This window comes from Myotis lucifugus, unplaced genomic scaffold, assembly GCF_000147115.1.
Source record: "Myotis lucifugus unplaced genomic scaffold, Myoluc2.0 scaffold_178, whole genome shotgun sequence".
NCBI classification, from domain to species: domain Eukaryota; kingdom Metazoa; phylum Chordata; class Mammalia; order Chiroptera; family Vespertilionidae; genus Myotis; species Myotis lucifugus.
In genome coordinates, this window is record NW_005871226.1 from 965,766 (window position 1) to 988,025 (window position 22,260).

A 22,260-nucleotide genomic window follows, 5' to 3' on the forward strand; every position below is an offset into this window, starting at 1 on the left:
CGGCTCTTGCAGGTAGATTCAAGGCTATCCTGAACCATTCCTTCTCTTCTCGGCATAGAGTTCCTTGTCCTCTGAGCAACAGAAATATGCCATACGAGGTATCCCTTCCCTGCTGGAAGTTGCTGGTTTCTCCTACTTCTATGGAGCCTTCTTGGTAGGGCCCCAGTTCTCAATGAACCACTACATGAAGCTGGTGCACAGAAAGCTGACTGACAAGCCAGGAGAGATACCAAGCAGGTAAATGCCCCTCTTGGTCAAGACCTCTGTAGAGTAGGTGTCTCACCCACTATAAAGCCACTTCTGAAGTGACTTTCCTGCAGACCAGCCCTAGCTGCATTCTCCACATGGCCCTGGCTCCCCGGGCTCATGCCACACAGGCCCTGGACTGTCGTAACGGGCACTCTGTACCTGCTCACTGCAGGCAGTGGGCCCTTTTCAGCCAACCATTCTGACCCTGTGGCACAAACATAAAATTCACTTTTATGTAGCAGGATTTTGCCTGACCCAGTCATGTCCCCACCTTTAAAATTCATTTTCTCATTTTAAAAAATTGATTTTAATATACTTAAACTAGAGGCCAGGTGCACAAAAATTTGTGCACTCAGGTGGGTCCCTCAGCCCGACCTGTGCCCTCTCGCAGTCTGGGACCCCTCGGGGGATGACCACCTGCTGGCTTAGGCCCGCTCCCCGGGGGATTGGGCCTAAGATGGCAATCAGACATCCCTCTGGCAGCCCGGCAACCCTCGGGGGATGTCCACTTGCCAGCGGGGAGCAGGCCTAAACTGCAGTCAGACATCCTTAGTGCTGCTGAGGAGGCAGGAGAGGCTCCCACCACCACCGCTGTACTGGCAGCCATCAGCTTGGCTTGTGGCTGAGCAGAGCTCCTCCCATGTGAGAGCGCACTGACCACCAGAGGGCAGCTCCTGCATTGAGCGTCTGCCCCCTGGTGGTCAGTTTGTGTCATAGTGACCAGTCATTCCCAGTTCTTCTGCTGTTAGGGTCAGTTTGCATATTACCCTTTTACTATATTGGATAGAGGCCTGGTGCACGGGTGGGGGCCGGCTGGTTTGCCCTGAAGGGTGTCCCGGATCAGAGTGGGGGTCCCGCTTGGGTGCCTGGCCAGCCTGGATGAGGGGCTGATGGCTGTTTGCAGCTGGTCACACCCCCTTCAGGGTGGGGGTCCCCACTGGGGTGCCTGGCCAGTCTGGGTGAGGGGCTAAGGGCCATTTTCAGGCTGGCGGGTGACTGAAGCTCCCAACCTCTCCTTTTTTTCTTTTATTCTGGGATTTATTTACCTTCTATGGCTGTCACTGGAACTGAGAACCGGCTTTAGCTCTGAGGCTCGGCTCCAGCTCTGAGATCTCAGCTGCTGAAAGCAGGTATCTGGGTTTGTTTGGCTTCTATAATTGAAACACTGTTGCAGCTCCAGCTCTGAGGCCTGGCTGGCTGAAAGCAGGTTTCTGGGGTTTGTTTAGCTTCTATAATTGCAACATTGTTTCTTAGAGTGCAGCTCAGGGGCCTGCAGCGGCGGGCGGGGAACCTTGGCTTCCTCCATCACTGGAGCAAGCAAGCCTCCTGTTCACTTCAGCTGCCTGGCTGCCGGCCGCCATCTTGGCTGGCAGTTAATTTGCATATCGCCCTGATTAGCCAATGGGAAGTGTGTCAGAGGTACGGTTAATTACCATGTTTGTCTATTATTAGGTAGGATATATTCTGTGTTGTTCACAGATGAATTGAACTCTAAGTATACATCCCCATTTCTTGGATGGGGGATCACTCTGAATTTGTTTTTTAATTGTTTGGTTTTCTATGTAGCTACTTCTAATTTATCCTGTACTCTGACAGAACTGAAAAGACTCTCAGTTTGGTCAAATACCACCAGGCAAGGCACTCTCTTAGTTTGTTTCCCTTGGAGATGTCTGCCCGAGGACCCTTCCGCCTGCTGCTCCTGGTGCACTGCTTCCTGTCTCTAATTCTATTTGCTTGAATTGTGGAATTCTCTGTTAGATGAATGAAGGGATTCTGTGTCTGCTCTATATTTCTTAACTGAACCCTGATTTTTCCTTTTGCCCTGCATTCTAGGTGAGCTCCTCAGCAATATTTTCCAGTTTGTTAATTTAATCCAGAGTTGCATTCATTTCTTTTATTTCCAATTCATTTTTAATGTTTTTCATGCTTTTCTAATACATTTTTCTTATAACCTGTTTTGATTTTGTGAATGCAGTTTCCTTTCATATTCATTTGTGAGATTAATATTTTATTTTGAAGTCTTACTTTGTCTCCTCAGATTTTGGATTTTTTTTCTTTTATGTGTTGTTTGGTGCCACTCTTTCACACTGTTGGTTTTCCTCCCAATGTCTGATTTTTGGTTGTGTGGAAGATTCCACATTGCCTGTGTGTGAATGCTGTTTCTGTCTGTCACAGCCTCCAGTGAGTGTGGAGGCAGAATGTGCTCCTGGGTGGGATGTACTGTTAGTTTGTCTTCTGAATGGCTTCTCCAGCCTCAGGACCAGAGCTCACTGCCTTAGCTGCTGTCTTCCATTGCTCAGCACAGGCAGAAATGGGGACTCTTCCTTGGAGCCCCCTTCCTTCTCATATCTATTGACTCTGGGCTTGGAGCCCATTTTTTTACTTTTTAGCCCTTTCCAATGTCCTCTATCCCCAATCCCAGCTAAATTGTTGTTATTGAGGGCAGTTAGCACATCTCTTTTGCCAAATTTAAAGGTGTCCAACTGATCACCCTTTTGTGAGACTCTTCATGCCCTCTGGGATCCCATTCTGCCCTGAGGCCACTCCTTCTTGGCCTCCCTTCCTGAACAACCTGTTCTGTTCAACCTCTCACTGTTGATATTCTTCCGGAGCCGGAGCCTGGCCATCTTCCCATTCTGTGTTCTCTAATTGAACTCTGCCATCCCCAAAGTTAGCATAACATGCCCAGAAGTGAACTTTCTGATCCTTCTTCTCCAGTCTTCTCCCCATCACTAGTTGCAACATCGTACTGCCAGTTCTAAGCCCCTGCTCTCCCTTTACATCCTAAAGGCACTCCCACCTTAGTTGGTTTGCTCAGTGGGTAGAGCATTGGCCTGAAGGATCCCAGGTTCGATTCCGATTAAGGGCACATAATCTTGGTTGCATGCTCCTCCCTGGCTCGGGCCCTGGTCTGGGCTCATGCATGAGGCAACCAATTGATGTGTTTCTTTCACATCGATATTTCTGTCTTTCTCTCTCTCTTCCACTCTCTCTAAAAATCAATGGAAAAATATCCTCAGGTGGGGATTAAAAAAACAAAACACAACACAAAAGTTAGTCTCTCACCACATTGCAACATTTACAACGTCAGTCTGCTCCACCTCCACTCCTACCCTAGTCCTAACCATCACAAGCTCACCTGACCATTTCAGTTGGTTTTGGCCCTCTACAATCCATAAAAATCCCAGAGGAGACCTTTAAAATCATGAGTTTGGGTCTACTTATCTCATATCCAGTGGCTTCCCATTGTATCTAAAATAAACACCAGGTCTGGCTGGTGTGCTCAGTGGTTGAGTGTCAACCTGTGAACCAGGAGGTAATGGTTCGATTCCCGGTCAGGGCACATGCTCGGGGTTGTGGGATTGATTCCCAGTAGGGGGCGTGCAGGAGGAAGCTGATCAATGATTCTCTCATCATTGATGTTATATTTTAAAATAAACACCAGGGTCCTGTGTGAAATGGCCTCTTTTTATTTATTTTATGCTGCCCTCTGTGTTCCCACTACATTGTCACCTTATATTTCTTCAAAAGCACCAGGTTCTTTTCTGCCTCCCAGCATATGAAAATGTTATTCCTTCTTTCTAGAACACACTTCTCCCTACCCTTCACCTGTACTTTTATTCATTGCTTGGTTTTTCCCAACAACAACCAATTGTCTGACACCAACTAGGTGTCCTGCAATTCATTTTGGTTTTGGCACTACCTGGAGTTAGCGCAGACCCCCTGGGTGAAAGGCTCGGTCTGACAAGACTGCCCCCACTTCAGATATCAACTACAAATGGGTCCCCACTCTACCCCCACTTCTGCCTGGCCAACTACTAATTTGAGGGTTCCGATGAACACTCCCCTTAGATTTGATAATTTTCTAAAATGATTCAGGAAAGCACTGTGCTTAAAATTACAGTATTATTATAAAGAATACAACTCAGGAACAGCCAAATGGAAGAGATGTATAGGCAAGGGATGGGGGTGGGAGGAGAAGACAGAGTTTCCATGCCCTATCTGGTCATGACAGCCTCCCAGCACATCAGTCTCTTCACTGGCCCACCAGCTCCCAAACCTCATTCCACATTTGTTTTTTTCAAGTTTGTGTTACATAGGCATGATTGATGAAATTACTGGTCTTTAGTGATTGAACTCAGTCTTCTGCCCCTCTCTCCTCCCCTGAGGTTCCAACCCCAAATCACATGATTGTTTTTTCTGGCAACCAGCCTCCTCCATCCTGAAGCAATTTAGGTCCTTTCCTCTCATGAGTCACCATCGTCTCTCTATATAAAGGCCTAATATGCAAATTGTCCCCTTGGGAGTTCGATCGCTCACTGTGACTTGCGCTGACCACCAGGGGGTGGCGTGGAATGAAGGAAGGGCCCCAGCCGGCAGCCAGAAGGCCCTGGTCGGCCCTGATTGCTGGCCAGGCCTAGGGACCCTACCTGTGCATGAATTTCATGCACCAGGCCTCTAGTTAGCCTATAAAAGATGCTACTGAATTACATCTCAACAGACCTGTTATAGAAAATAGGTCGTTCAGACTCAGAAAGACTTTTATAATACCCTTCTGATTTGTATAATTGCTTCTTACCTAAAACTAGTAAAGATGTATTTTTTAAAGATTTCAAATAAAAATATAACTCCCTTCTTTTTAATGCTGAGTAATATTATATGTAAATATAAACCACAATTTGCTTATCTGTTTACCCTTGATGGACATTGAGTTGTTTCCAGTTTGGGTTATTACAAGTAAAGCTGTTTATTATGCCGTACTTATCTTTCAAATCGTGCACTGTGTCATTTCCTCCAAGATTCTATCCTGGAACCCCCAAACTAAATTGTCTGCCCTTGATCTTCTTTCCCACACAACCATATTATTTTTCATCATGGTACTTCTCATAATTTTTTTCTTTCTTAAGATCTGTGTCCTCAGTTAGACTCTAAGCTTCAACAGAGCAGGACACTATCTTTTGTTCACCCCTACACACACACACACACACACACACACACACACACACACACACACACATACACACACACACACACACCTCTGCACCTAGGCTCAAATATATGTGGAAAGTAAACTAGACCTTTAGGAAAAGTGCATTTATAAGGAACCATAGTCACTAACTTCTCTGAGGGAGAAAAGCCAGTGGTGCTGGTTGATGGCCTGCATTTAAGGGGATACAGAGGCTGTGCTAACTCAGTAACTTAAATTAGCAGGTGTGCTCATGAGATGACCCTGCTGTCAAGTACTAACCCAGTGAGGATTAGTCACTGCTGGTGATCACCATCAGCATTGATCAGGGACCACTGGTGGTGTTTTCATCACTTCTCCCTTCTGGGAAAGAATCCAGACTTTGTTTTTTCAGGATTTTGTTTAAGAACTAGGAATAGTGAGCTTTTAGCTAAGAATAGAGTCCTTTTCATGAGCATGAGGAAGAAAATATTTTCCCAGAACAAGTTGACCAGGATTTTTGAGAAGTCTCAGCCTCTGTTAGACAGTATAAGCCTCTGATAGACAGGGGCAGGTACAGAACAAAAAGGCTGAAGGATTCTGGGCTTCTCCTTAGGTACAGAGCTGACAGGAAGTAAGGGACACTTAGCCTGGGTCAGTGACCTAGTATTGAAAGAAATACACTTCTTTAAGAATGATCTTTGAATGACATTGGCAACATGTTAATATTGTCAAGATTAAGTAATGGGCATGTAGGAATTCACTAGATTGTTCTGTTTCTGTGTTTGAAATTTTTCATGATACGTTTCTTTAAATTACATTTGTATTGAAAAATGTAGAAAAACATTGATAAAAGAGACTGTAGTAGGATGAACACTGAGTCGCAGCCCCATCTGTAGCCAAGTTAGTGGTAGGAAAAAAGAAGGGAGGAGTATTGGCAAGCGCCACCTTTATTGAAATAGCTAGTCAATTCTTCATTGTTGGTATTACCCTAGAAGAAATCATACATGTATCAGCTTTGAGGGACAATCACTATATGTTGATATGCTGTTTGTGTCACTTCTGAAAGCTGGAACAGGTGGAAGGCACCGGGTTGTTGATGTTTTCAACTGGTTGGCATTGAAGACAGAAGCCTCAGGCTTGGGGGGAAAGGGGCCTTCTGAGTGTCCACGGGGCTGCCCTCCCAGTGGTTCTGTAGTGACACTGGGGTCCTCACTGCAGACGCCAGCCCTGTACTCAGCTGCATGAACAGTGTCTTGACCAACTTAGGTGCTGTTCTCATTTGCTTCATCCCTTCCATGTGGATTTGCTGCCTCCCTGTGTTTATGTTAGAATAAAAACAATATTATGCGGGGAAACCAAAAAAGACTGAAGTTACTCTTCTCAGACTCTTATTGCTTCTTTCTTTTCTCCCCAAATTTTCAATGTACGGATGTCCCCTAGGACATTCTTATATATTTGTATGCAATCCCTTGGTGACTTCATCCAGATTGATTACTTCCAATGCCATATGCATGCTGATGACTCCATCTCCCACACCTCCTCCAAATCTTTGCTCACATATCACCTTCTCAAGAAGTAAGGCTCATGTGACCATTCTGCTTTAGAATGCCACTGGCACTCTGAATCCCCTTACCCTATCATCATTTCTTTCTGTAGCATTTCCTACCTTCTGACATGCTCTTTTATGTTGTTTTTTTTTTCTGTGTTATTTACTGTTTGTCTCCACATCCTGGAATGTAAACTCCATGGGAACAGTGGGCTTTTGTTCTATTTGTCAATGTATTCCAAGAGCCTAGGGCAGGACCTGGCCCAGTAAAGTATTTATACAAAAAGGAAAACAGACTGTCAGGGAGGAGGAAGGACCAGCAGTGTCAGGACAGTCAAGAGGACCAGCAGACAAGGAATTGAAGGCTCTCCCCTGGGTGATGACTCCGGGGCCCCTTACTTTCTGTTAGGTTACCCCGGAGGGGTCTCCATGCTTGTGCATCTTGGGAAAGTGGTGAGATGTCAGAACTTTGAAGTTTCTTTTTGTGAAAAGGCCAAAGTTCAATCATCCTAACATATTAGAGTGCCCTTTTCCAGCCAGCCTGAGAGGTCTGCCTTGGGGTCGGTACTTGGGTGCACTGAGGCTGCTTTTCACGAAACCAACCCCATCCTGCAAACACCAAGCTCAGCAAGCGGGTACCTGGTGGCACGGGCCAAGAGCCGTCATGTCTGTGTATAACACTCTGGAACAAAACTCAGTAGCAAGCCCTTTTACAAGTTAGTGAGTGAAAACACCGGTGTTGTTGTTTTTAATATGTTTTATTGATTTTACTTTTTATTTTATTTTTTTAGAGAGAGGGGAAGGGGGAGGGATAGAGAGATAGAAACATCATTGATCAGCTGCCTCCTGCAGGTCCCCTACTGGGGATCAAGCCTGCAATCAGAGCATATGCCCTGCCTGGAAATCAAATCGGTGACCTCTTGGATCCTGGGTCCATGTTCAAGCACTGAGCCACACCAGCTGGAAGAATACCAGTTTTTAAATTACTTTAGCAATTACTTTAGTGGTGTATTTGTTCAGCTCCTTAATCCTTTCATCAGAAGTTAGTTCTCTGCTATCACAGTAGCTTTTCAAACCATTGAGTGCCTGGTTTACAATTGGGAGGACAAATTACCTGCAGTTACATGACCACTGGAAGTTAGTCTCTCCTAGTACTTTTAAGAAAGTTGTTAGCTTGAGAATGATCATTTTACTTTACAAAAATGTATGCATTTACTTTGTAAAAATATAATTGAATATATATTATTACACATAAGTTTGTTTCTTCTATATTTACTTCCTCCTTATAAGAAGTTATTTTAAAAATTAACTTCTCTCCTATTTTTATACCTTACAGTGAACATTTATTAATTTTTATTAAATAGCATACTTATTGTCTGTCATAATTTTGTTAGAATTATTTTCCTTATTTGGGATAAGCCATTCCATTAAAGGTCCAGTAGGAGGTCAGGGTCTCTCCGAGCACCTGGTGGGGACTGTACAGTCTAAAAGGTCTGAAGCTCAGCTTATTGAAGCCCCTCACACTTTGCTTTCCTATGAACCGGAACATGGTTGTGATTACTCATCAGAGAGGAGCTTGGGGTGGTATTTGGGGGATTGTTTCCCTGTCTGGCCTGGAATATGGAGACAATGGTGCTGATTCTGGGGGCTGGGATAATAATTTGGTACTTTCCTTTCTCACAGTTGTTTCCTCTCTTTGCTCCTGGTGGCTGCTGTGGTTTGGAAGATCAAACAAAGTTGTTGGGCCTCCAGGCGCAGAGAGGTAAGCCTCAGTGGATAAAGATTAATGAATCCTTGTAAGAGCTGTTCCTTTCTACACATTTTTCTTAAACAAGTCAGCATTAGCTATTTTGTGATAATTGATGGACATATTCACGGATGGCCAGAGGACTCCAGTTACTGCTATATAAAGTGTCATTAATTCTGTCCCACATGGTCTCAGCTTTCTAAAAGGAAACTCTAGTATTGACTTAAACAGGTGCCAGTTTTACCCATCCTACCAATCCTGGAGATCTAAGAATTTCTCATATTTCAAGGAAGGATAAATGTGTATCTAATTAAATTTTTGCTTGAATTTTATTTTTTTATGAAGCTTGATTTATTTCCAGAGCTCCGTTACAAAAGTAAGAAGTCAAACAAATATTTACAGTAGACAAATCAAATAAATACACTTCATTAAAAATTACAACATAAGAACTTTGTTTATTGTAACTTTCACTTGTTAATACTCTGCCTTCTGGTCATCAGGTCTATTGCATTGTTGCTTATGAAAATGCACTGAGACCTCACCTTACATGTGCTTTGTTTTCTGTATGTAGTTGTGCCTTTTTCTATATAAAAATTGATCTATAAGCAAGATTTGGAAGAGAATGGGAGTATCTAAAACCAAAATTCACAAGCACTCAGCATTGATCATAGAACATTAGTGTCTATAATAGGGTTGAGATAGGTTCCAGAATATGGGCCTCTTCCTGGGGGCATGACACTTTTTCTGACCCATGTAAAGGTAATGTTATCATAGAGATAAATGTTGCATCCTCTTTATTATTTTAAAAATCAGTGGGTAACATATTCAGAGGATTCTTTAATAGCTCTGTTACTAGGATATCTTAAAATCCCAATGAATTGTACAATGTTCTGAAAAAATACAAGTCATCCAAATGGAGTAAGAAAAAAGTAAGAGCCACAATAAACTAGTAACCAGGGAAGAAGGAATTGAAAACTTGTCAAAATATTACTCTCTCCACAAAGGTCATTAGACCCAAGGAATTTCTATTTTAAGATGAGTTCATGGAGATACTAATATTCTATTCCTCCATAGATACTTATGAAAATTATTTTCAAAACATATAAACTGTTCCAGAGCAGAGGATATGATGGGAAGTTTAAGAGTCCTAAATCATCCTTGGCCAGGTAGCTCAGTCAAGTAGAGTATTGTCCTGATACACCAAGGTTGTAGGTTCAATTCCTGGTCAAGGGCACATACCTGAGTTGCAGGTTTGAGTCCCACCCTGGTCGGTGCATGGGGGAGGCAACCAATCCATGTGTCTCTCTCACATTGATGTTTCTCTCTCTGTCTCTCACCCTCCCTTCCACTCTTTCTAAAAATCAATGGGAAAACGTCCTCAGGTGAGGATTAACCAAATATAAATAAATAAATAAATAAATATATACATATGAAATAGGGCTATATCATTTATGTATTTAACAGCAGGTATTGTGACATTACATCCATACTAAAGTGTATATATATAAACAATAAGGATTTTTTCTATAATATAATGACAATGCTGTTACCACATCCAACAGGATTTAATAATTCCTAGTGTTAACTAGTACATGGTCTCTGCCCAACTTTCCCTGACTATTTTAAAAATGTGGGGTTTTATTTGTTTGAATCAGGGAGGATGGGATATTTTAATTATGCAGTATTCTCTAATAAAATCCCCTCAGTACTCATTGCAGTAATGCTTGCTGTTTTACTCATCAGCAACTTCTGCGAGAGATGCAGCAGATGGCCAGTCGTCCCTTTGCCTCTGTAAATGTTGCCTTGGAAACAGATGAAGAGCCTCCTGATCTTATTGGGGGAACTATAAAGGTGAGAATGTGATTACAAAATCCCTATAACTTAATTTGTCAAAATTCATGCTTCTGAGTTGGGGGAACCTGAGTGAGAGAGAACTTCAATGTGTTGCCTCTTGTATTCTTCTCTCTTTTTTACAATAAGCCAGCACACCAAAGTTGTATTCTTTTGCTTTTGTTTTCCAGTCTTTGATTCATGTCACTAAGCAGTCTCATGTTTAAGGGATTTTAAAATATAAATGATTTGTCTAATATTCTATGGCATAATATTTTAAAACTTGAAAAAAGCTAAATTGAACCATTGTTCTTTATAAGTATTTGGAGGGATTTGTTTTTAAAGGGACAGAATCATAATTCACTATGAATACTGTGTAAAGTAAATATTTCTGACTCCTTCCCCCAAAACTGATGAGGAACGTAAAAGAAATTTCTCTTTTAACAAGATGATGAAATATTTCAGATACATTAGTAAAACAGCCAAATATCCTGCATAAAATATACTATTAAAACATGACTGAGCTCACAGGAAGTAGGTGTTATTTTCAGGGACCATTCTCCTTTTCCTTTTCCAAGAAAGGACAAGTCATGAACCAAAACCAGAACCTAAAATGATTCCCACAGACAAGAGAGACACATTTCATGAATAAGAGTCAGCAGGTGGATTTAGACAGGACTTCAAATGTCTGAATTGATAGCTAAAGGATATCATACAGCTATGTATGAAATGTTTAAAGAAATAAAAGATGGAATCATAACGATGAGGAAGCCATGAGAGTCAAGAATGGCCAAGCAGATCTGAAAAACAACCAAATGTAACTGTTAGAAATGGAAAGTATAGTAGTAGAAATTTTTTAAATAACTCAGTTTACATGTCAAACAGCACATCAGACACAAATGAGGACAGAGCTTTTGAACTGGAAGATGAATCTGAAGAAATTACATAGAATGTAGAACAGGAGACAAGGAAATGGAAAATATGACAGATAACAAGAATATAGGGGATAGAATGAAAAGATCTAACATATATATTATCAGAGTCCCAAAACAAATGAATAGAGGAAAGCAATAGTCAAAGAGATAATAACAGAATTTTCCAGAATGATAGAGGTCATGAATATACAGATTTCAGAAGCAAAACATATCACAAGCAGGATTAAGGAAAGAAAGCAAAGGGAAGACAGAAGAGAAAGAATAGTACAATTGGATTTATCATACTGGAACTATAGAACTCCAAAGACAAAGAGAACATTTTTTTAAGAGAACTTCTTAAAATAAGCCAGAGCAAAAATAGATCACTACAATGTGGAGAAAATTAAAACCCTTGTGCACGTTGGGAATATAAAAACAATGCAGCCACTGTGAAAACAGTATTGATTTTTTATAAAATAAAATAGAACGATCATATAATCCAGCAATTCCACTTCTAGGTATATACCCAAAAAGAATTGAAAGCAGGGTGACAAATACATATTTGTATACCCATGTTCATAGAACCATTATTCACAGTAGCTAAAAGATAAAAGCAACCCAAATGTCCATTAACAGATGAATGGATAAACAGAACATGGTATATACATGCAATGGAATATTATTCAGCCTTAAAAAAGAGGAATTCTGACAAATGCTACAACATAGGTGAACCTTGAGGACATTATGCTAAGTGAAATAAGCCAGTCACAAAGGACAAATACTGTATGAGTCCACTTGTATGAAGTACCTCAAGTAGTCAAATTCATAGAGACAGAAAGTAGAATGGTGGTCGTCAGGGGCTGGGATGGGAGGAGGGATGGGGAGTTACTGTTTGATGCTTATAGAGTTTCAGTTTTACAAGATGAAAACAGTTCTGGAGATGGTTGATGATAATGGTTGCACAACAATAGGAATGTACTTAATATCACTGAACTGTACAACTAAAAATAATTAAGATGGTAAATGTTATGTTATGTGTATTTTACTGCATTAACAAAGAAATGGGAAAACAAGAAAATATCACCTACAAAGGAGTGACAGAGTGACAGCTGACTTCTCACTAGTGGCACCTGAAGCCAGAAGAGAGTGGAAGAATATAGTCAAAGTACTGAAAGAGAACTGCCAACCTAGAATAGCATGGCCAGAAGTTATGTTCCAAGAACAGGGATAAATTGAAGATATCTTCTGACTAGAAGAAAAAACAGAGTTTGCCCCCAATAGACAGACCTGTACAAAAGAAATGTCTAAAGAATATGCTAGAAAGAAGGAAAATTACCCCAGGAGGATGGAATAATAAGGAATAGCGAGTAAATAAAAGGGTAAGCATGTGCATAAATCTAAGCAAACATTGTCCTGATGAAATAGTAATAATTGGTGGGATTAAAAAGAATAGACAAACCTAAAGTACTGAACAAAACCATATATCATATGTTGGCAGCATATAACACAGTTGCTTAATCCTTAGAACACTTTCTTAACTTTCCTTTCAGGACACCACACACTCACCCTATGGCTGTTTTTGCTCGCTGTTCTTTATTCAACCCTCTTCAGCTCCCCAACACCTTTTAACAATGATGTACATCAGGCTCAGTCTTTGAGTCTCTTCTCACATCTTTTACACTTATTCCTTTGGTGATTGTCTTAGTCTGTTTGGCTGCTATAACAAAATGCCAGAGACTGGGTGGCTTATAAATAACAGAAATTTATTTCTCACAGTTCTGGAGACTGGAAGTGCAGATCAAAGTGCTAGAAGGTTCACTGTCTTCTGAAAGCCCACTTTCTGGTTCATATATGGCACCTTCTAGCTGAAACCTATACATGGTACAAGGGATGAGGAGCTCTCTGGGGTCTCTGTTCTAAGGGCACTCATTCCATTAATGATAACTCAGTCCTCATGACTATTTATCTCCCAAAGTTCCCATCTCAAAATACCATCACATTGGGCATTACAATTTAACATGAATTTTGGGAGTACGCAAACATTCAGACCATAGCAGTGATCTTACTCATCATGGATTTAAACACTATGAGCTCTCCCCTCACATCTCTCCCATGAACCTCCAACTCATGTATCAGATTGCTTACTCAGTGTCCCCACGTGGATGTCTTAACAGGTATCTCAAATTTAACACGTCTAAAACTGAACTGTATGTAGTGTTTCCCACACCTGCTGCTCTGGTATATGTTCCTGAACTCAGGATACATCACCTCCATCATCCTATTTGCTCAGGCCAAAACTCCTGGAATCGTCCGTGACTCATCCTCGCTCTCATTCTCATTGGACAGCCAGTTTGTCAGCAGGTCTTTTTGGCTTTATCTTTAAAAATATTCCCTGACCACTGTGACCTACCACCTTGATCTAGGCCATTGTCATCTTGTACCTGGATTATTGTAATTGCTCATAACTGGTTTCACCACTTCACCCATCCAGTCATTTCCCTGTGCCACAACCAGGGCGGTTCTGGAAATTATTTTTTCAACCAAACTGAAGAGATTGCTGACATATTTGGGAGTATAGTGGGCAGGGTTCTAAAGATAGTCTCCAAGATTCCTGTCTCGTGGTTAGTTAGTCAAGCTAGGGACTGATATGAAGGGATTTTGCAGAAGTAATAAAAGTCCCAAGGTAATTGACCTTAAGCTATGGGGAAAGTTTTCTCTGGCTGGTGGCACAGAGGGAACATGGTAAGGACTTGATGGATCATCACTGGTTTGAAGCTGGACAGGCCATATGAGCAGGAATGCAAGAGAAGAGAGTGGCCCCTGGCTGACAGCTAGCAAGGAAGTGAGACCCTCAGACCTACAGCCACAAGGAACTGGACTCTGCCAGCACCTGAATGAGTTTTGAAGCAGGTTCTGCCCCAGAACATGAGATAAGAGTAGAGCCCAGCCATACTTGACTTCCTCCTTGTGAAGATAAGAGCTGAGACTCTTGTCAGATAAAAGCTAAGAATTTTCCAGAACTGGATAGTCTTCTATCCCTAAGCAGAAGACCCTACAGAGCTTGTCTGAACTTCTGACCCACAAAACTGAGATAACAGATGTGTTGTTTTTTTGTGTGTGTGTGCTTTAAATATATCTTATTGATTTTTTACAGAGAGGAAGGGAGAGGGATAGTTAGAAACATTGATCAGCTGCCTCCTGCATGCCCCCTACCGGGGATGTGCCCGCAACCAAGGTACATGCCCTTGACCAGAATCGAACCTGGGACCCTTCAGTCCACAGGCTGACGCTCTATCCACTGAGCCAAACCGGTTAGGGCTGGATGTGTTGTTTTAAGCAACTAAGTTTATAATTTGTTCCACACCAACAGGAACTAATACAGAGGGCATCTTTACAAAATCACATTTGAAGGCTGCAGAGCTAAAGCTTGAGAAACACCACTCTAGCTAATTCTTTTTCTTCCACCAGGCTGTTCCCAAACCCATTGCCCTGGAGCCATGTTTTTACTACAAAGCTGCTGTCCTGTCTGCATTTGTGAGGCTCCCTCGAGGCCTTGGTGGAATCCCTCCTCCCGGGCAGTCCGGTGAGTAGACCAGAAGGTCAGCGAGGAATCCTTCCCTTTTACAGAGAACTGGGGTATAAATGTGACTAGTTCCTGCCTCATGGTGTTATGAGGATTCGGTGAGATAACTCCCTCACCGATAAATCGTCACCGGATTTCCTTCACTGTCTTTCCTGAGGTCCTTCCCAGGGGAAAGTCCAGAACTCCCCTCACTGCGCCAGCTTCCCAGTGATATTGATGCTTCCTACCACACCTTCCTTTGCCTACAGTGTGTCTGCCCTCCTCGGCTTTGCTGCTCCTTTCCTGTCTCTCCTTCCTCTGCCCCTAAATGTAGGCGTGCTTCCTCTTCCTCCATTCTTACTCTGTCATCTTACCTACTCTCATGGCTCCTCCAAGCTGGTGATTTCCAAATTGGTATTTCCAGAACTATTGCATTTCATTTGCTTTTTCACTGTGTTTTATACATTTTTAATTGATTTATTTTAGAGAGAGGAATATCATTTTGTTCCAAACATTTTTATGCATTCTTTGGTTGCTTCATGTATGTGCCCTGACCAGGGATCAAACGTACAACCTTTGCGTATCAGGATGACACTCTAACCAACTACCTGGCCAGGGCATTTTTCACTCTGTTTTAAATATAAGGCACAAACAGCAATTATAACAATTTAAAGGAAGTTTCTCCTCTCCAACACGCATTTTCACTGTTCTGTTGTTTCCTTCCAGCAATTTAGTTGAAATGTTTGTGTCATTCTTATTTTCATTCTCTTTTTTTCATATAACTTTCATAAACATTTTAACATCTTACTACATAATCTTTTACCAATCTCTTTTATACTATTCCATCAAATACATGGATCATAATTTGGATAAAATTGTCTTATTATTGAACATGAAGGAAAGATGGAGTATAGTTTTGAAGTATCTTGATTAACCATGGAGTACTTTGGAGGGATGCCTCAGACAATATGAATGTTTGAGACCACTTTCGGTTGAGATGATTCTTGGGGTCAGGGTTGCCTCCACTAAAAAAAAAGCCTCTGAGGAAAGTGTGAGCAGAATCCTTGCCCAGGCCCTGAGCTCCACAGCCCCGAGCATAACCAGCAGAGCCTCCCGCTCAGCTTTCAGATGGTCTGCGCCTGGGGTGTCCTCACAAAGGGAGGCCGCTGGGCATGGCCAGGCCAGGGTTTCTGCCTTCACTTCATGGGGACCGCTTGATTTGCCCTCACCTGGGGGTTTCTGTGAGTTGAGCCCCTAACTTGCCCATGTTGAGGGCAGGATGACCCGTTGACCTGAAGACTCTGGGGCTGTGTCTTCTGCCACCACATTGGACGGTTCTCCCTGATGGCAAGGTGCTGGCTAGGGTGGGGAGGAGATGACAGACTTGCAACACTGCGGCCTTTTCTGCCCCAAACTCTTCCTGATGTGCCCTACCACCCCTCTGAACTCCTGATGAAGGCCCACCCACTGCTTGAGACCCCATTCATTCTCTACCCCCCATTTTAGAGGGTATCCACGGACTCCCAGAGCACCTGGCTCTGCCTTTGGTTAACAGTTGTTACTGGATTCTCCACTGAATTCCAGGCACTAAACCTGGCACTTAAAAACCACCCCCTCTCCTTTCCCCCCATTTTGTAGGCTCTGAGGTGGAGCAACAAGTCTGCCAGCATGGCTCCTGACCAGCTGAGCCGGGGCTGGCCTTTTCCCAGATGAGATCAGTTAAAGGTTACCAGCCAAAAAGGAGACGAACCACCAGTCTCTAAAGCAGAGGTGGGGGTGGCGATGAGCCAAGCAGCATTCTAAGGATACTTCAGTTCACTCATTGACTCCTCATGCAGGCCCTGTGTTATTATTCCCCATTTACAAAGGAAGAAACAGAGGCACGGGGAGATTAAAGAACCTTGCTTATTTCAGAGTCTGCCCTAACCCGTATCATGGTATAGATATAAAAATCACTAGTGCTGGCCTGGCTCGTGTGGCTCAGTTGGTTGAGTGTTGTCTCATGCACCAAGAGGTCGCTGGTTCGATTCCCAGTCAGGGTACATGCCCAGGTTGTGGGCTCAATCCCCAGTAGGGTGTGTGAAGGAGGCAGCCAATCTATGTTTCTCTCTCATAGATGTATCTTATTTCTCCCTTCCTCTCTCTCTAAAATCAATAAAAACATTTTTAAAAAATCACTAGTGCTGGCTGGGCCATGTGGAATGAATCTGAATTACATTGTAAAGAGTGCTGCTTGCCTGGCCGATGTGGTTCAGTGGTTGAGCATCAACCTATGAGCCAGGAGGTCACTGTTTGATTCCCAGTTGGGACACATGCCCAGATTGCGGGTTCGATCCCCAGTTGGGGGCGTGCAGAAGGCAGCCGATCAATGACTGTCTCTCATCATTGATGTTTCTATCTCTTTCTCCCTCCCCCTTCCTCTCTGAAATCATTAAAAACATATTTTTAAAAAGATGCTGCTTTTTCTTGGCCGCCCTTTGGAGACCAGCAGGAGAAATTTAGTGCTTAGAGTATGTCTGCAATCATACTAAATGCTCCCACCACCACGCAGAGCACTTGGCTTGATTGATCTGAAAAGCAGGCTATACCTTTTTGTGTAACAAGGGAGGGGTAAAGAATATGTATTTGTATTTGTATAACTAAACCCTGAAAGAATATATGCAAACTAATGAGAACAGTTTCTCAGCTGGCGAGGGGACGGGTGGAGGAAGGGGCAGAGTGCAGTAAGACTTCCCTACATACTTTATTGCTTTGTTTATTGTACTGTGGGAATGTAAACAGAATTTTTAAACTTATTTTTGAAAATACAAGCAAGCTGCTCCTTAACATGTGTTCCCTCTGTGGGTTCTCCCAAGGTCTCGCAGTAGCCAGCGCCCTGGTGGACATTTCTCAGCACCTGCCAGTGCTGTACAAAGAGAAGTTAGGAGCACTGAGAAACCGGAAGCAGCAGCCCCCTGCGCAGCCTGGGACCTGCATTTGATGCTGGGGCCGGGGAATCTCCGTGAGTGAGCAAGTGGAGGCGAGGTGGCGTGCTAGAGTCTGCAGGGAGGGAGCAGGCAGGAGACGCTGTGCTGAGCGGAGCAGGGCAAAAAACTGGAAACCCTCCGACTGGAAACATCGACTCATCTGCATGTTCACAAGCTTTCTTTGACAGTTTCTCCCATCTGTGCTCCAGCATCTAACCTTTTATTTTTGCATAGGGAATAATTGATTTAATTACAGGTCCAGGGACGATCCAGATGTTGCTGGAGGAGGCCAGTGTGGAGCCAGTGAGAGAGCTAGGAATGATACTCAGGTTTACTTGTGGGAAACTGGTCTTGGGACTGTCTCAACTGTGCAAAAAGCAAAGATGTTGTGTTTACAAGTGAACGTGCATCATCAGTCGTTCTGGAACAAGGTCTTTTCAAAACTAGTTAGATGGATGAACTTGTCATCTGAAACCTGCTATCTTTTTTAAAAGATGTGCTATTTATTCTTGCACATTTTAGGCAGATAACTCTCTTCCAGGGAGCTTTTTTTCTAGTTGAGAACTAATGTCACTTTTGAATCATATTAAACTGAGATAGAAGGGGGCTATTTTAAATGTCAAGGTCAGCAGTGTTACTTAGAATGTAAACTGGTGTGATAGGTAGTTTTCTATAGCAACTTGGTTAATTTAGGTCTTAATCCATTTGAAATCTCTCTCTCTCTCTCTCTCTCTCTCTCTCTCTCTCTCTCTCTCTCTCTCTCTCTCTCTTTCTCTCTCTCTCTCTCTCTCCCACACACACACACACACACCCACAAATAGATCTAGCAGTTGGAAAGTTAGTAAGCTTACGTTTTTACATAATTGCATTCCTACATTCTTACAGAATTACATTCTTACAGAATTTAAATAGCTCCCATTGGCAATCTGCTTTTTTTCTAAAATGTACTTTGCAGCCAGGAAAGCAGCAGCAAGGACTGAGAGGAAAGCGGAAATGACCTAACTGTAAAAGCTCCTGTTGTTATTGTTGACATAAGGACACTAGGCGTGATCCCCGTGTGTCCCCCTGCTGCCAGGGCACCACAGAAGAAGGGACTCACTCGTGGTACATGTCTCCCCTGAGCAGAAAAGAGCATGACAGCATCTGGATCAAAGCAACTCTGTTCCTGGAGCCTGCGCCGAGCTGCAGGCTGGGATGGCACGCCAGGCGAAGGACCTCTTTCCCCCAGGAGGGGCTGTGTTCTTCACTCCTCCTCCCCAGGCCCAGGTGGTGGCCATGGGGAAGGCAGTGAACACTAAAAGGATGAAAAGCACAGGGAAAAAATGGACAAGGGAAAACTACGCCAAATGGAAAGTGACCAAATGTAAGCAGGGTGGGGACAGACCTGGCTTTTCTCCCAGGGCACTGCCTGGGCATCGTGCTGTCCCCATGGTGCTCTGTTCTCTGGCATTATGCAGCAGCCTCCCAAGACCTCTCCTGCTTCAGAGCCTGGGGTGGACCCCTAGACAACAGGGCTCAAGTTTGTGAGTTTGGATAAGTAAATACTCAAAAGAGCAAAAACTGCGGCATTTCACCTTTAAATGCAGTGCCTAGAGAGGGAGTATTATCTCTTCCCCAGTACCAACCCACTCCCGTGAAGAATGGCCTGGGAAGATGTTTTCAAAGAAGTTGAACTATAAAATACTGTCTGGTTCACAAAATACCTCTACTTTGAGACTTGCCTCTAGAAAGCTGTATTTTCACATCACTGTTAAAGAGCAGATGGTTCTAGAAAAGACCTCTGAACTCCTCATGTCCCTACTCCAGGCCACCGCACCCACGGGGAGCCTGCCATGGATGGCCCTTCACCTATGATTGGCCAAGAGGGAGGCACTGCAGAGGATTCTACCACAAGGGACATCCTTGTTTGTTCTAAGGACCCCGTGTGCCCTTGTCCAGAGAAGTCCCTTCCCCACAGTAGTCCCAGGCCTTGAAAGAACATGCACTGGTCCCACAGCCACCTGGTTTTATTTATTTTTTCCTAAAAGATAATGTTTTGTTTTAAAAAGGAAGAAAAGAGCAAATGAAGTGTAATTCTGCTCCCACAGTGGAGAAGCAGCTGAACCCACTGCTTCTCTTGTGCAGCCCATAGCAAGCGGCTTTCTCCAGGCTCGGCCAGAGGAAGGGGGTGGCAGGACAGAAGGCACTCGCTTAGAGCCAGTTACCAAGAGGGCATCACCTGGAACTTCAGAGATGTCTGCGTGTCACAGGAGAGCCTGTACATAAATTAAAGTAGTCATGACAACCTTGATATTGCACTTGTACATAACTATACAGTAGTCCAGAATGTTCAGACATTCAGAGTGTACATAAAACAGAAAAGTATCTAAATGTATTTTTATTAAATTTACGGCATCTGAGTTTCACCCAATGTGTGTTTGTGCCACATACTGGATATCCAAGTTCAGAGAAGTCCTCTTGTTAGGCCCTGAAGCTCTGATAACAAAGCCAGAAAGGGCGCCCCATCATGCCGATGTGCTCAAATGCATCTGGTACCAATGGGATAACGCTGAGAACCCGGGTCGTCTGTCAGTACACATGGAAGCCGGCAGTGAGTTCGTGTAAACAGCAGTACGTGAGGAGACTCGAAGGCAGTGGGAATCTGTCACTATTGTTGGCTCAGCAAGAGCATTGTGCATCAATCTGTCAGCCTCTGGGTGCTGTGGGGCCAGAACAGCCAGTTTTATCATGAGAAATGTTTCTCTAAGTCTTTCAGTTCAAAGATTATACATGTAGAATCAGATTTTCTGAAAAGGGGTTTTCCAGGCTGCATTTTGTTGTGGTTTTGTCTAAATTTTTAGTGATCACTTCCAAGGACCATAGTTTACTGTACTGGAAACTGTAGGTGGGAGTGGGGTGGTTAGTTGATACATAGCTCCTGCTTCCCCATGGAGAACTGCACACACCCTGCCCTCCTGCCCTCTCCTACTCCCTTATACACACAGCTTAGGCAGAAGTCTGTGCTTCTCTCTGAGGATCGCCTCCAAAAGGTGGGAGGAGGTGTGGAGAGAAGGCAACTCCTACTTCCCTGGGCTATGCCGGAGGAAAAGCAGCTTGGGATCGAGGACTGGCAGCAAAAGGGAAACATGGGAATATCTGTGGTGAGGCCTGAGGTGCAAGATTAGAGACACCAGAAAATCTGGGGCAAATGAAGAGACTAGAGCACCATCAGAAAAAGTCATTTTACCTTCAGTGCAAGTCTTACTCCTGCATTTGCATTTGGGTAGGGGTGGGAATGATTCACGTCCTTGGCGGGGGCGGGGGGGGGGGGGTGGTCCTTGTCATGAACACATTCGATCCTTCCGTTTCATTCATCCAGTCAACAAATATTCACTAAGCACTTACTAACAACCTAAGCTAATGCTAGGGCAGTGACCACGATGAAAAAGAAGCTCCAGAATTACAACAGAATCCAGTTCCCAAACCCATCATCCAGATCTTTCCTTAGGGATTCTGTGAGAATTGGCCATCCTGAGAACAGGCCCAGGAAGGCAGAAGGACTGTCCTCGGCTGTGCACCAGCTCTCAGTCCGAAATGTTTACCAGTGTACCAAACTCGGCCTCAGAAGTCATGGTGATGGTTTGTAGATAGCTAGGCCCGCCAGGAGACATGTCCCTGAGTGGTTCAAACTAATAAACACCCTTGCCTGCAGGGAAACGATCTGGAGAGCAGATGAAAACTGGCGCCTTCTCTTTTAAAGGCAATAATGGAAGTGACTTCCAGTAACTGAATTTGGGCACAAAACATTCTGAACACTAGTGAAGCCTGTTTCATTGAACTAATTCTGGCTTTGAAAATGTTTTGTTCTGTAGTTATTTACGTTTTTGTTTGTTTAGATTCAAGCTTAGTTTGTTAATATGTATAATTTAGCATTTATTGCACTCATGTAAATATGGAGTAAGTATTGTAAACTATTTCATTGCTGAGGATTGTGGGTACTATACATACATTTAAGGACTGCAATTTTTTGGTATTTTTTGTATTGTAAAATAACAGCTAATTTAAGCAGGAACAAGAGAATTAAGGGAGGTCTGCATTTTAAACACAAATGTGAAGAACTTGTACATAAACAAAAGTAAATACTATACTACAAACTTCCTTCTGAAATAAAAGTAGATCTGGTAAAAATGGGGGATTTTGTTCTGTCTTTAATTTTCTTTTATTTTTACAATTTGGTCATTAGAGCCTTAAGGAAAAAAAATTTTTAATGGTTCCCAAATTTCAAGCTGCCTCAGAGGAAGCACTTGGCAGTTGAAGATGAAGGGGTACAACCAGCAGGTGGGCACCTCCGATGCCACTGGAGGAACTTCCTGATGTCCCCCAGTACCCGTGTGCCCTCGAAATGACCATGGAGACTGGTGTGCAGAACGGTCCACACTGATGCTGGGCCTGCCAGCTGCCCATGGTGTCAGCTTTTTGTCTCCTCGTGGGCTCCTGAACGTCTCTCTAGGTTTTTCAA

At 43.3% G+C, this 22,260-nt stretch overlaps 1 protein-coding gene and 1 long non-coding RNA gene across 2 annotated transcripts in view; both read left to right on the forward strand.

Annotated features, from left to right (window-relative positions):
* The window catches only part of ATRN (attractin), a 145,714-nt gene extending 127,938 nt beyond the window's left edge, over positions 1 to 17,776 (forward strand). The window contains exons 27-30 of the mRNA XM_023760305.1: positions 8,427 to 8,505; positions 10,234 to 10,341; positions 14,703 to 14,817; positions 17,652 to 17,776. Coding sequence (XP_023616073.1) covers positions 8,427 to 8,505; positions 10,234 to 10,341; positions 14,703 to 14,817; positions 17,652 to 17,776 — 427 coding nt within the window. The remainder of the gene's footprint in view (positions 1 to 8,426; positions 8,506 to 10,233; positions 10,342 to 14,702; positions 14,818 to 17,651) is intronic.
* Positions 17,777 to 18,732: 956 nt separating this feature from the next.
* LOC111827509 lies at positions 18,733 to 21,933 on the forward strand. The gene is made up of 2 exons (XR_002831121.1): positions 18,733 to 19,125; positions 19,811 to 21,933. It is a non-coding gene; the product is annotated as an uncharacterized LOC111827509 (long non-coding RNA).
* The last annotated feature ends 327 nt before the right edge of the window (positions 21,934 to 22,260 follow it).